General features: G+C 44.5%; 2 protein-coding genes and 1 long non-coding RNA gene across 4 annotated transcripts; all 3 read left to right on the forward strand.

Moving 5' to 3' along the window:
- Nucleotides 1-1,734: 1,734 nt before the first annotated feature.
- Nucleotides 1,735-4,569, forward strand: pth4 (parathyroid hormone 4). The gene is made up of 3 exons (XM_052076377.1): nucleotides 1,735-2,285; nucleotides 2,779-2,870; nucleotides 3,323-4,569. Exons 1-3 carry the CDS (start codon nucleotides 1,851-1,853, stop codon nucleotides 3,579-3,581), a joined length of 786 nt encoding a protein of 261 aa, XP_051932337.1. The 5' UTR covers nucleotides 1,735-1,850; the 3' UTR covers nucleotides 3,582-4,569.
- Nucleotides 4,570-5,000: 431 nt separating this feature from the next.
- cept1b (choline/ethanolamine phosphotransferase 1b) lies at nucleotides 5,001-13,182 on the forward strand. Of its 2 annotated transcripts, none has more exons than XM_052076322.1 (10): nucleotides 5,001-5,245; nucleotides 6,019-6,249; nucleotides 7,283-7,457; nucleotides 7,541-7,688; nucleotides 8,215-8,356; nucleotides 8,733-8,817; nucleotides 9,721-9,852; nucleotides 10,281-10,439; nucleotides 10,625-10,750; nucleotides 12,045-13,182. In XM_052076322.1, the coding sequence occupies exons 2-10, from the start codon at nucleotides 6,059-6,061 to the stop codon at nucleotides 12,150-12,152; spliced, it is 1,266 nt and encodes a 421-aa protein (XP_051932282.1). In that variant the 5' UTR covers nucleotides 5,001-5,245; nucleotides 6,019-6,058; the 3' UTR covers nucleotides 12,153-13,182. The 2 variants fall into 2 exon arrangements, with proteins under 2 accessions (XP_051932282.1, XP_051932283.1); XM_052076323.1 differs by having other exon boundaries at nucleotides 5,001-5,241.
- LOC127607763 (uncharacterized) lies at nucleotides 11,190-11,961 on the forward strand. Its single transcript, XR_007964140.1, has 2 exons — nucleotides 11,190-11,479; nucleotides 11,861-11,961. It is a non-coding gene; the product is annotated as an uncharacterized LOC127607763 (long non-coding RNA).
- Nucleotides 13,183-13,361: the final 179 nt, after the last annotated feature.

Below are 13,361 nucleotides of genomic sequence, written 5' to 3' on the forward strand. Positions count from 1 at the left end.
TGGCACATTTGTGACATTTTCAGTGCTATGGCCCCCGTTTCCGGAAAGGTTTTTTAAAGAAAAAAAACGTTTTTTTCAAACTTTAGGAATCCAAGCCTTTTAATACAAGGAAAACGACGGGGGCATTGTTTCGTTGAACAATATGCATTTCAAAAAACAAAAAATTGCTTGTAGCACACTAAAACGGCCAATGTCACCAGGGAACTTCCTTATTTGGAGGTCCGTCGCTTCCTGTTTGTGTCACGCGTAATCGTTTCATCACTTCCTGTCTGCGATTCATCACTTCCTGTTTGCTTTAATTATGGAACATGGTCACGTCCCATCCCGCCGCCAGCAAACACACACAGAAATATACACACTGACGCTCACACGAACAAATACACACGCAAATACATGTGCTCGCTTACATTCGTACAGTTAAACGCTCACACACGTGTTCTCTTACAGTCTAACACACATTTAAACATCGCCTCACAAGTACACTCACGCGCGTAGTTGGACTCAAATGCACTCACATAACACGGCTTCTCTCACTTCACACACACACACGCGCACACGAAGATGAAGTCACACTCGCATACACGCTAACACACACGTACCCACACACGCATACGCGCAGGTTTTCTTTGCTGTGGTGTACTCTGATCACGTGGAATGCCTTGCTCGCTTCTCGCATTCTTTCCTTCTCTGTACTGTCATGTTGTTTGAACAAAAAAAAAAAAGATGATAATCAAGCGACTGAATTGTCTCATTCACGTCCATGTATTATATATATATATATAAATAAATATACAAATCTATATACAGAAAATAAAGCCATTGGAATTTGAAGTACCAGTGACAAGTTTGTTTTCTTTTCGATACAATCACCGTCGTAAACGCTCGCTCATGCTCACACAGTCAAGCACACGAGCAGTCATGAACGCTCACACAGACACAAGAATATGCGCATACATATGCAAAGACACACACGCACAAGCACACGAAACAATCATAAACACTCATGGACACACACAAAAAAAACCACAGGCACACACAGGAATACACTTATGCACGCTCATAATTTGAATTTCATTGACGCTTCTCCTCCGGGCGATCGACGTTTTTTACTGCCACCTTGTGGTCATCTACAATTATGACCGAGTTTTAAAAAAATGGCGGGTGAGGTCAGCCTGTTGCGAGATATAGGCCAAATCGATACTGCAACGTGGTTGGAGAGGATCTTCACACCATCGCACGCACGAATGAAGGATGGATGGAAGGAACGAAGCCACAGAAGGGTGATGATTGGCAGACAGATGGATGGAGGATGAATGGATGGACAAATAAATGTTAAACGGACGGATGAAGGATGGTCAATGGACACATTGATGGTGGCCTGAAATGGATGGATGGATGAAACTGGCAGACAGGGTGGATGAATTAATTAATGGCTGGATGACGCCTGAATAGATGGAAGAAAGGCCATGACCAAAAAGGCCAGACGAATGTAGAAGGATGGATGGAAAAGTGGATGTTCAGAGTGAAGGCTGACTCAATGGACGGTATGAATAAATGGATGGATGAACGGAGAGATAGGCGTGGCGATGAATAGATGATTGATGGGTGGATGGTCGGATGAATGGATTGCCACATCCGCCTTGTTCGCTCCACCTCATTGGTGGGAGTCAAACGCGCGTCCCAGCGGCGTCGGGCCACGCGGCCGATCCTCTTAAGCGCGTCCGCCTCCGCATGCCATTGACGGTGCCGCTGGCTCATCGATAGCGGAACCTTTTTGACACGCGTGCCCGATAGCTTGTTCTTGGCTCCCACTACCGCATTCATTTTGCTTCCTCCTCTCTCGCCTCAAAATGGCTTCTGACGTACAATTGCGTTCCCTACGTTGCTGGACCCGACATTTCTGCAGAAGGGAAACCCATCCGGCCCGAGGAGCCCGGTCGTCACGGCGACTGTTCACCTTGGCTTCATTAGCCGCCGGCATCACCGAGCGACAAGCATTTCCGACTTTCATCACTCACTCAAATTCGTACCCAGGAATTAGTCACATCCCTTCCACACTGCTTCTCTATAGGTTTAAGCACACAATAGACAAATCACCCTTTTCAAACATTCGATCTGATGATGCGAGTGTGTATGTGCGTGAGCATGTGTTTGCGCGCGTACGTGTGTGTCTGTGTGTGTGTGTGTGTGTGTGTGTGTGTGTGTTTGTGTTCGAGCTGCTTTATAAAAGGTCTGGAGGTCGAGATGTCTGCATTTTCCATCAAAGGGGCGGCTGTCACCATCACGTGAGTACACTTTCATTACCACAGAGGCAGATTTGGAGAAAAAAAAAAACATGGATATTTGAAGTTTTGATTGATTTGGGGGCAATGCTTCTCACAGCAGGAGCAAGGCAGGGAGTCTTTACTTTTTGATGTGTTCATTTTTGTCCCCCACGAGAAGAAATCGCGGAAATTGAAATTTAGTACAGTCTATTCATTCATTCATTCATTCATCTTCCGAGCTGCTTGATCCTCACTAGGGTCGCGGGGGGTGCTGGAGCCCATCCCAGCCATCTCCGGGCAGTAGGCGGGGGACACCCTGAATCGGTTGCTAGCCAATCGCAGGGCACACATAGACGAACAACCATCCACGCTCACACTCACACCTCGGTACAATTTAGCGCGTTCCATTAACCTGCCATGAATGTTTTTGGAATGCGAGAGGAAAAAATACTTTTTTTTTTCACAATGAATATACAATTCAACAAAGTAGCTCGGTTTTGTCTTTTGCTGTCAGAAGATGCAGATGTGTCACACCCCCATGCGGCAGCTGGCGTTCTTTATGCTCCTGGTGGTCTTCCCCGCCGGACTCTGCGAGCAGAACCAGAGGTAACGCCGACACACGAGTTGCGCCGTTGTGACGCGGTGTTAACTCGCTTTTCACACCCTGAAAATACATCTTCACTGGTGTGGCCACTTTAGAGCGCCTCGTTGTCAGCTATGAGGATGTGCATTTCATGGAGAGGAGGAGGAAAAGTGATGTGTCAAACTGCTGCAGTATAACGGCAAATACTGCCGAAGAGGACTTGCTCAATGTCAGATTTATTTTGGAGTAGTATCGGTGACTGGTATCGGCAGCCTCCATAATTTCTCGATACCTTTAAATAAGGCTGGAACCGGCCCGATACCAACGCTCGGTATCGCTCCTGTCCCAGCCCTTGTCAAAATGCACGAAAAGGGCTGTGGATTAATGAATTGAAAACTAACCGGTGTTTGACGTAAATACCTCAAAGAGGAAAATGCCTGTGGAGATTTATCGTCGTGTTTTCTTGTGCTTGTAGTCGCCGAGCGGTTGCCGAACACCAGCTGATGCACGACCGTGGCCGCAACATCCAAAGCCTCAAGCGGCTCATCTGGCTGTCGGGGGCCATGGAGGGGCTGCATACCGCCCAGACTCGCTCGCTGGCGCCAGCCGCGCCGGTACCCCGAAAGGCCTCCGATGCCGAGGTCAACCCCGATGTGGCCTCTCTGGTACACAACTTCCTCAGTAATTTCTTCAACAATCCTTACGGGACACGCGTGGCCCAGCGAGAGGCCTAAAGCCGTCGGCCCCACCAAGACCGGACTGCAACTTAGTTGAGGGGGGGCAGTGGGTGAAAAATTCGAAAGGGACTGAAGGCAGTTGCGCCCGTGCGCACATCTTCTTAAAGTGCATCAATGAAGCATTTCGAGCTATTTATGAACTCGCCCTCCAATTTCTGTGGCCTCTCGCGAAAGCAGACTGATTATCTTCGTATTGAATTCAATAAGACATTTGCTTATTTTCTGATGCGTTACCAGTACCCCAATTCATAATCAATTCACGTTAAAATAAAAAGAGTCGGTGTAATCTACTGTATGGGTGTCACGATCAAATATGTCTTTGATTACTCTAGTCAGCAGCAAATGTTGATCAGAAATGGCGGCATGTGTCCCCTAAATGGATTTTGGACGCTGATTATATTATACTCCTATTTTTATTATTATGGAACCCTGATGAGTGAGCCAAAAAACAAGAATAGATTCAGAATTCCTGCAAAGAAAAATCCCCCCCAAAATAGGTTACCTATATGATTGCCTGAAGACAGTTTTGTATGAACTACCTGAGAGTGGTAATTGAGTTATAGTATAGTGTATCTAGTGTATGATTTACATATGTCAAGTTTTGTCTGCATGGGAATGCTGTAAACAAGACCTTTTATGCAGAAATAAGCCATCATTTGTCATCTGTTGTCATGTTCCCGTCACCAACAAACAAAACAATACAGCAATTATATTCAAGAATTGTATTCAAGATTATTATGAACGTCTGTGCGTTAAAATCAAAACAACAACAAAAAAATTGCTGTGTGCGCTGTGTCTCATGACAGAAGCCAGCAGCTGCAATTTCACGCTTTGGCGACCATGTCAAATTGGTTTTAGCACCAGTGGCGGCTCTTTGGTCCAATTGTCTTATTCAGGAAAAAGATCAAGTGACAACGCTGAAGATTGTTGATAATGTGAGATAATAAAGGTGCTCAAAGCAACAAAAAAAAAAGAGAGACACCAAAAAAAAAAAACTTTGATGGGATTGATGGGACAACTATGGGAATCCTGGAAAGTTTAAAAATGTATTCTTCTATTTATGTATTTCCAAAAAATGAACTGAAACTACCGGTAAGTGCAAATCGTGGAACTAAATTGTTTTAATGATGTCACTTTTAGTTTAATTTAAATATTTTAAAACTATCTTAAAAAGTCCTTCTCATTTATTAAGACATCCAAAATTGAACAATTAAATGAACAGAATAACGATTGAAACAAGGAATCGTTTCAATTTGATTTTAATGTTGGATTTCTTTTTTTTTTCTTAAATTAAATGCATTGACAGTAACGCACATTAACATTTTTAATTTAAAATAAATGACATTTTACAGACACGTTGTATGACGTGACCTGTGCCTTGAAGTCTAAAATCAGGCGCAATTTTTTGCATCTCGTTGTAAACAACGCGAGATTTCTAACGGAGTGACACTGAAGCGGTACCGGGCGGACGCTCGCTCGGTGCAGATTTTTTTTTTTTCTACTCATCGGCACACGCCACAAATTCGCCGACTCTGTTCTGACAAGCCGGAGGAAAGGCAGACCTCGGAAGCTTCGCTCCAGCGACCGCCGTTGGGGACTCCAGCGCGTCGGTGTGAAGAACCTTCGGTCACCCGTCGGACCTTCCGCGGCTCTCGGTGTAGGTCTGTACGCCCATCCGTCTGCGGATTGTTAGCACGCGAGGCTAACTCCGGCGCCCACCGGGAGGGCACGACTTTCTTCTCGGCTGTCATCCTCTCCCGCAAACGTGGCTTTCGCGGCGTCGTTAGGGCAGCGCCTAGCGTGGTAAAACGGCCATGTCATAACCGCGTGGGAGTGGTCCCAGAACGAATAAATTGGCCGCGCGGGCTTGTGAGGTGGCGGCTCGTCGAGCAGATGCTAATGCTAATGGTCAACATCAGCGGCGAGGCTAAAGCTAAGCTAGTCGCTCGCTCTGCTGAGGTTTGTTGACAAGCTGCAAGCAGCGTTTATGACCTCTGCAAGTTGACCTTTTGGATAAGTCTTGTGTATAGTTTGGACGAAATGATTCAAATGACCCTTTTCGTGAAGTCAAGTTGAGGTCGTGGTAACCTTTACGAACCGAGAGATCTGTTACAAGCGCTTCTTCCACGACAAACTTGCACAGCGATCGTTTTTACATTTGCTTACTATTGCGTTTTATGACTTCATTAATTAGTATCATGAAAGAATCGTCAGATTAACATATATATTACAGAAGCAAGCTATTTCATTCGGGTTTTTTCTGTAAATTAATTGGGTAAATAGAAATCATGATTTGTTCGACTAAAAATCGTATACGGCGTCGGCCTCCTAAATTCCACATTGGTCGGGTTGTCGTTTGACAGGCCACGAAACCCAATCGTTTTGGAAAGAGGCTGAAGGGGAAGTCAATGTTTTTGTCCTGTGAATACCGTAGGTGGTGTCCAACTTGGGAGCAGCGGGCCAGCCGGGGCTCCATGAGTGCGACTGGGCAGCAGCATGGGGGGGGCCTGCGCTCCCGCCGGGCGCTTGTCCGGGACCGGGAGCCCGGCACGGGCACCGGCGTGGAGGCGAGCTGCTGGCTGGCGCCCGGAGTTCTGCGCAGGTTCATCGAGCTGCCCTCACCCCCCCTCTCCAGGCATCAGCTCAAGAAGCTGGAGGAGCACAGGTACAACCACACTAATTTGCCGTCTACGCTAGTTTTTCAGCCGTGTGGAGTTTGATCAAACGCCTCGTAATCTTGTGTCACTGGTGTCAACACGGTTATGTCACTAATTTGCAGGTCTAGTAGGGCTGCTGGACAAATAGGAATGAGAACAGACGACATCTGTTTGAGGGTCATTTACAATACAAATTTAATTTTGTCTTGAAGTATTCGAGACGTCATGCACTTTTGTGACTTGCTTACAACCCGCCCAGGGTTCCGTTTATTCAGGTCCAACTCGTTTCCTCACTGCCGCAACAGGTCTCCGAGAAATCCATTGACGTTTTACAATGAGGAAGTTTGTCAGGTGGTGTGATTTTCCTCGATTGAGCAATCACTGGTAACCACACGGTTAAGTGACAGTGCTGCAGGCCTGAGTAGGTTGCTGCCTAAACGGGCTGCAGTACAAACTGAAACCGGAAGACAAAATATTGTGCATAATGGCCTGTAATACTTGGTTGCAACCTGCCTCGGGCAGTTTTTCAGGCCCAACTAGTTTGCTGCCTAGATAGGCTGCTGATAACCCCCCCACCCCCTTCCCATCATGAATACATTTGTGCGCTGTGCTGATTTTTCTCAATTTAGCATTTGCAAGTATCAATCACGCTGTCATGTTGTCCCAGGCCCGAGTGGTTGCCGCCTTAACGGTCTGCTTTAGAAATTGTAACGGGAAAGCAACAAAATTCGTTGCAGATATGTTTTAAAATATGTATTATATGTTGTAGTGTCCTTACAGTGGACAAAGAACCTGACAACTTCGCCGCAATGAGCTGAGGGTGCAGTAGGTTCAGGCCCAAAGTAGGTTTCTGCCTAAATGGCCTGCTGATAAGTAAATTTGACCATTCAGAATTGTTTCGATGGTGCAATATTTGCCCAACTGGGCTTTTTCCGGGATCAAAAAGGCTATTTGATGTTGTGGCATGCCCAGCTAGTTACCGCCTAGACGGGCTGCAAGACAAGTTGCCAGAAGATAATTTGCTGCGGCCGTGGCGCGCAGGTACAGCAGCGCAGGCTGCTCGCTGCTGGAGCCTCTGATGCAACGCTACTGGGAGTGGCTGGTGGCTCGCGTCCCCGCCTGGATCGCACCCAACCTCATCACCGTCATCGGCCTGGCCACCAACATCGTCACCACCCTGGTGCTGGTCTACTACTGCCCCACCGCCACCGAGCAGGTCAGGAACCCCGTCGGGGTTGTGGAAGCTTTTTATACTTTGAGCATCACGACAAAATGGCCAACTAAGGCTACGCTCGGCAGGCTCCGCTGTGGGCGTACCTGATGTGCGCCGCGGGCCTCTTCGTGTACCAGTCGCTGGACGCCATTGACGGGAAGCAGGCCAGGCGCACTAACAGCAGCTCGCCTCTGGGGGAGCTCTTTGACCACGGCTGCGACTCCCTCTCCACCGGTCAGATGCTTTTTATTTGCTTGCGGTTGGGGGGGAAAAAAAGGGTGACCTCGTGGTCTCGGTTTATTTTTATTTGAATCATAACGGGTTAGATGCACCGAATGTCACCCAGCCTCAAACCCGTAGTTTGTTTGAAATAATTGAAATACCATTTGTTATTATTATTCAATAATTCTGCTTTAAAGGGTCAGAGGAAATGCTGGTCTAGATTATTTTACAACCACAGTGTTTTGGTTTTGAAGATAATTTCCCCACGAGAATTCTTACTTCATTCGTACAATATGTCATATTACAACATTATTTATACAGCCCATTTTGCAACAGCTGCAAAAAAAATTACAAATAACAATAAAAGCAAAAGAGCGCGTTTTATAACTGGTCATTTTAGGTCATTTTTCATGGCCGCGAAAAATCTACTTTCAAGTTGCGCAATCAAGATCAGCTCGCCGGAGATTCGGGAATATTCTCTGCAGAAGCAACACATTTTCTCTGCAGTGTGTGAAGCTGCCCCGTTTGACTTTTGTAGTGTTTGTGGTGTTGGGAACGAGCATCGCCGTGCAGCTGGGCACCAACCCCGACTGGATGTTCTTCTGCTGCTTCGCCGGCATGTTCATGTTCTACTGCGCCCACTGGCAGACCTACGTGTCGGGAACGCTGCGATTCGGCATGTGAGTTACTAATATGCAGAGACTTGACATAAAAAAAAAAGTAGATACCGTATAGTTGCGTGTGGCGAACAAGGCGGCATGTTCAAATTTTGTGAACTTTAATCAGAAGGTCCAAATCATCTTTCAGAGACTCCGAAGAATCTGGCGTTTTGTCTAATTGTGATCAGACAGGGGGGGAGGGATACTGAAATTCAGTCTCGATTATTGGTGCACGTGTTACTCAATGTTAACATTTACGATTGTCTGCCCACCCGTTTTCCGAGCGGGACCCGGATGGATTCATTCTGAGCGTACCACGCACCACAGCACAATCACTCTGGGCGATCTTTGAGACATCATCGGGTCTCTTGCTAACACCGGGTGTCTCGTCCCACAGCATCGACGTGACCGAAGTGCAGCTCTTCATCATAAGCATGTACCTGCTGGCTGCCCTCGGAGGCTCCGCCTTCTGGCAGGCGCTGGTAAGGGCATGCAAAACAACAGACCATACTAACTTCGCGTGCACCAGCTTAAAAAAAAGTTGTCAATTAGCAATAGTAATCGTAACAATCATGATAATTATTTGTTTTTACAAGAAAGACATTCACACATTGTCAAGAAAATCTAAATTTTGGAGGTGAAATATTTGAAAAATGTAGTCATTTTCAAGAAAAAAAATCGTCGACTTTCTAATTTATTGTCCGGAAAAATCTACATTTCCAAGAAACCTTTTGGGAGGAGTCTTATGAAATTTTAAAGAAAATTATTATTCTGAGGGGGGAACAAATACATGTTGTAGGGAAAAAAAATGACTAAAAAACAAAAATACATTTTCCAGTCTGTTTAAAAAAAAAAAACATACATTTTTTTGTGTGTGTCATCTATCAAGCGTTTAGGAAAAATTGCATGTTTCAAAGGAAAAGTCTTACTTTTTTTTATAATAGTATATTTTGGTGAGAAAATATCAAAAATATCCAAGAGGACTTTTTTTTAAACATAAATTGATATGCACAACTAAAAGATTGATCTCCCCCCACCAGAAAAAAATTATATTTTCATAAAATATATATATATAATATGAAAATAGAATTTAATGTGTGTGTGTGTGTAAACTTGGATACACAAACTTTGGCGCCCTCCAGTGGCTGTACAAGGTTTCACAATAAGAAACGTGTCATTTCAGTTTCACATCGTCATGGTGTCGTTTTGTTTTAACCCTCAGGGAGGGTAACATCCCCCCCGACCCCCCCAAAAAATGCATGTGTCATGATTAAAATTTGCACACCACAGCTTGGAAAATGTCTATTCTCGCACCCCTTTGGGTAAATCCCCTATCACACGGTGCGTCATTGAAAATGAACTCTGCTTCCGTTTCCCCTCTCCAGATTCCGATTGTTAACGTCCAGGTGAAAATGGTTCCTGCTGTGTTCACCTTTCTAGGAGCCATCTTCTCCTGTACCAACTACTTCCGAGTCATCTTCACCGGAGGTGTTGGCAAGAACGGCTCGACCATAGCTGTAAGTTGCTGCAGTTGCTTTATAGAATTCAGTCCCGGCGGCAAGATGAAATTTGCTCTGCTTGTCCCTAGTGGGTAGACAATCAAAAAAAAAAAAGTGTCAAAGCCATGCCCGAAATGACGTTTTGGTTTGAAGCTGCCATTTTACACAGTTGGACCATTCCAGTGCTCCTTCAAATAAAAATAACTATAAATTTTATTTATAAATTTTGTCCCATTGCTACCAAATTTGGACCCCATATTCTAGACTGATGAACGACACTCAACAACATCGCATGGTCCGAGCTTGTCCAAATGTCTTGTGTGTGATGACGAGCCCACCCGGAGAAAATCCACAGCGGCCCCCTACTGACAGAAATGTATACATGCGGTCGCTTTTGGCGCTTCTACTGTGCGTTTTTGTGTTTGTGTGTGCTTGCGTGTTGTCAGGGCACCAGCGTTCTGTCGCCGGTGCTGCACATTGGTTCCGTCATCGTTCTGGCCGTGATGATTTACAAGAAGTCTGCCGTCCAGCTCTTTGAGAAACACCCGTGTCTTTACATCCTGGCCTTTGGCTTCGTCTCTGCCAAAATCACCAATAAATTAGTCGTAAGTCAAACAGACGGTCCCCCCCCTCCCCCCTCCCCCCGCCCACGAATCATCTACAGTTCCCAGTCTGCACTGAGCACGTGCACACCACAAAAACTCGTCGGGAGGTGTCCGTCTGAAGAGGCTCAGTGCCAAGAGCAGTTCAATGTTGTCTGACGCTGGGGTGTTGTCCTTGTCGTCCTCAGGTAGCGCACATGACAAAAAGCGAGATGCACCTGCACGACTTAGCCTTCCTGGGACCGGGCCTCCTGTTCTTCAATCAGTATTTCAATAGTTTTATCGACGAGTACCTGGTCCTGTGGATCGCGCTGGTGAGTTTGACGGGCGGGCATCACATGCTTAGCGATCAAAACAAAGCAAAACAATCTTGTCCTTCCAACAATTTAACTTGGATGTTTTTGGAGCGGAAAAAAAAAAGTCGGCGGTTTAAGTTGTGTAGAAGCACGTAGGTTGTTTGGAGGCGGGGTCAAATTGAAAGATTTAGGACTAAAAATATCATCTAACGAGAATAAAGTCATTTCGACATTGTTTTTGAGAAAATAGTCTAATTTTGACAAGTTAGGCAGTTTGTGGAAAAGAGATTTATAGTTTTAAAAGTTATACGCTTTCAACGGTTGGATAAAAAAAAAATTAAATCAACATTTTAAAAAAATATTTCTGAGGTGCAGAAAGAATGAAAAAATACATTTTCAAAAAGTTATATATGAGAAAGAATATTTTTTTTTTAATAAGACTTTTTTTTTTTTTTTAAAGAAAAAAGTTCTCATTTTCCAGAAAGTCATACATTTTTTCATAATCAACGTGGGACATTTACCTGGCAATCGGATGTGTACTAGAAAATGGATGGTTTGAATTAAAAATACATTTTTAAAATAATTAAATTTTTAAAAAACTGAAGTTTGAACTTTTAAAAATCTGATCGCTTTTCGGAGAAACTGTATACTTTCAAGGGAGGAAAAGTCATCCAAAAAAAGTGAATATTTTTGAGAGGAAAAAAAGGAGTCGGCTAGTTTTGAGAGAAATATATGTGACACATGTTAGTTTGGGGCGGCCCGGTAGTCCAGTGGTTAGCACGTGGGCTTCACAGTGCAGAGGTACCGGGTTCGATTCCAGCCTCCCTGTGTGGAGTTTGCATGTTCTCCCCGGGCCTGCGTGGGTTTTCTCCGGGTGCTCCGGTTTCCTCCCACATTCCAAAAACATGCGTGGCAGGCTGATTGAACACTCTAAATTGTCCCTAGGTGTGAGTGGGAGTGCGAATGGTTGTTCGTTTCTGTGTGCCCTGCGATTGGCTGGCAACCGATTCAGGGTGTCCCCCGCCTACTGCCCGGAGACGGCTGGGATAGGCTCCAGCACCCCCCGCGACCCTAGTGAGGATCAAGCGGCTCGGAAGATGAATGAATGAATGAATGAATGAATGTTAGTTTGGCTGAATATTGGACATTTCCAAGAAAAAGCGTCTAATTTTCATAATTTTCCAGAAAAGTTGTATGTCTGAGAAAAAGCCCTGACATTACCAAGCCAATATGTTACAACAAGTTTTCCTTTTTGGGACACGAATGCTGACTTTCCGTCGCGAGGGCCCTAACGGCAGGTGTGCCTTTGCAGGTGCTGTCATTGTTAGACCTGGTGCGCTACTGCGTGAGCGTGTGCAACCAGATCGCCAGCCACCTTCACATCTTCGTCTTCAAGATCAAGCCATGCTCGCTGCACTGACGCAAAAAAAGGCGTGCGCGCACCCACGCACGCACGGACGGACGCCAGCCGTCCTTACGTCCATCCGTCTCGTTAGCTGGCGTGTCGAAAGTTGCCGCTTGAGCCAAGCGGATGTCGGGAGCAGTCATGTGATCATAACCGGAGCATTACTTCCCGTCAGTGTTTGGCCGAAGACTTCAGGTGGTACTATAACACACACACATGCGCGCAGAAAGAAAAAAAAGAAAGTGGTTCCCCGACTCTTCTTAACAACGTCTATTTTTTGTTACCTTTTTTTTTTTGTTATTGTAAATGGATCGCTTTTGTTCCACTTGCCTTCCTCATTTGCCGCATTTCTTAAATCTTACGCACAATACAGTTGATTGTTAATTCATGTCTGAAGTTGCGATAACCACTTATTAGGTGTACATTTTGGGGCGATTAAACCGTTTTTTTTTGTTTTGTTTTTTTAATTATTATTTATTGTCAAATGTATGTATGGAATTTTTTGTTTGTGCCAAAATTAGATAAATATAAAGCCTTTTAAATACCTCTAAATATGACTGAGGGAAATGTAAAATAACTACAATGCAAAATCTATCCCTATCTAATGATTTGATTTTCTATATTTCATAACCTTTTTTCCCCTCATTTCCAGTTATGGAATTCTTTATTTACCGAGTGACATTTTTATGTATTTCATGGCATTGTTACTTCATGGAATTAAAACTACCGTAACGCTGATGCAAATGTCATTGAATAATTAATTCTAGAAAATATAATTATTTGATCATTAAAAATGCCGTTAAAAAAAAAAAAAGTTATGAGTATGTTTGAAATTCAAGTCCCACTAAAGACCTAAAATGTCATTCGTGAAGTAGAAATGATGTTGAATATAATTCAACTTTGAATTAAAATATCGTAAAATAAATTGCGTCATGGTGATATTATCGTTCACAGTGTCGTCAGTGGGAGATGGAATAAATTTGTTCACCTTTGAATGAATTGCGTTTATTTAATTTTGGCATTAAAACACCTGTTTGGCTTCTGATTCTTTTCTTTCCTTGATTTACGAGTCGGTCGTCGCTTTCCACGTATTTTCCTCGTGAGAAGGAAAACAAATTGTTATCATGACGTGACATGATTCATTTGCTCAAAGTCCAAAACGAAACATGGCATTGTTACTGGACCACCCGTAGGCATGTTTTGGCGTCTTCACTTTCAAATTCG

This window comes from Hippocampus zosterae, chromosome 9, assembly GCF_025434085.1.
Source record: "Hippocampus zosterae strain Florida chromosome 9, ASM2543408v3, whole genome shotgun sequence".
NCBI classification, from domain to species: domain Eukaryota; kingdom Metazoa; phylum Chordata; class Actinopteri; order Syngnathiformes; family Syngnathidae; genus Hippocampus; species Hippocampus zosterae.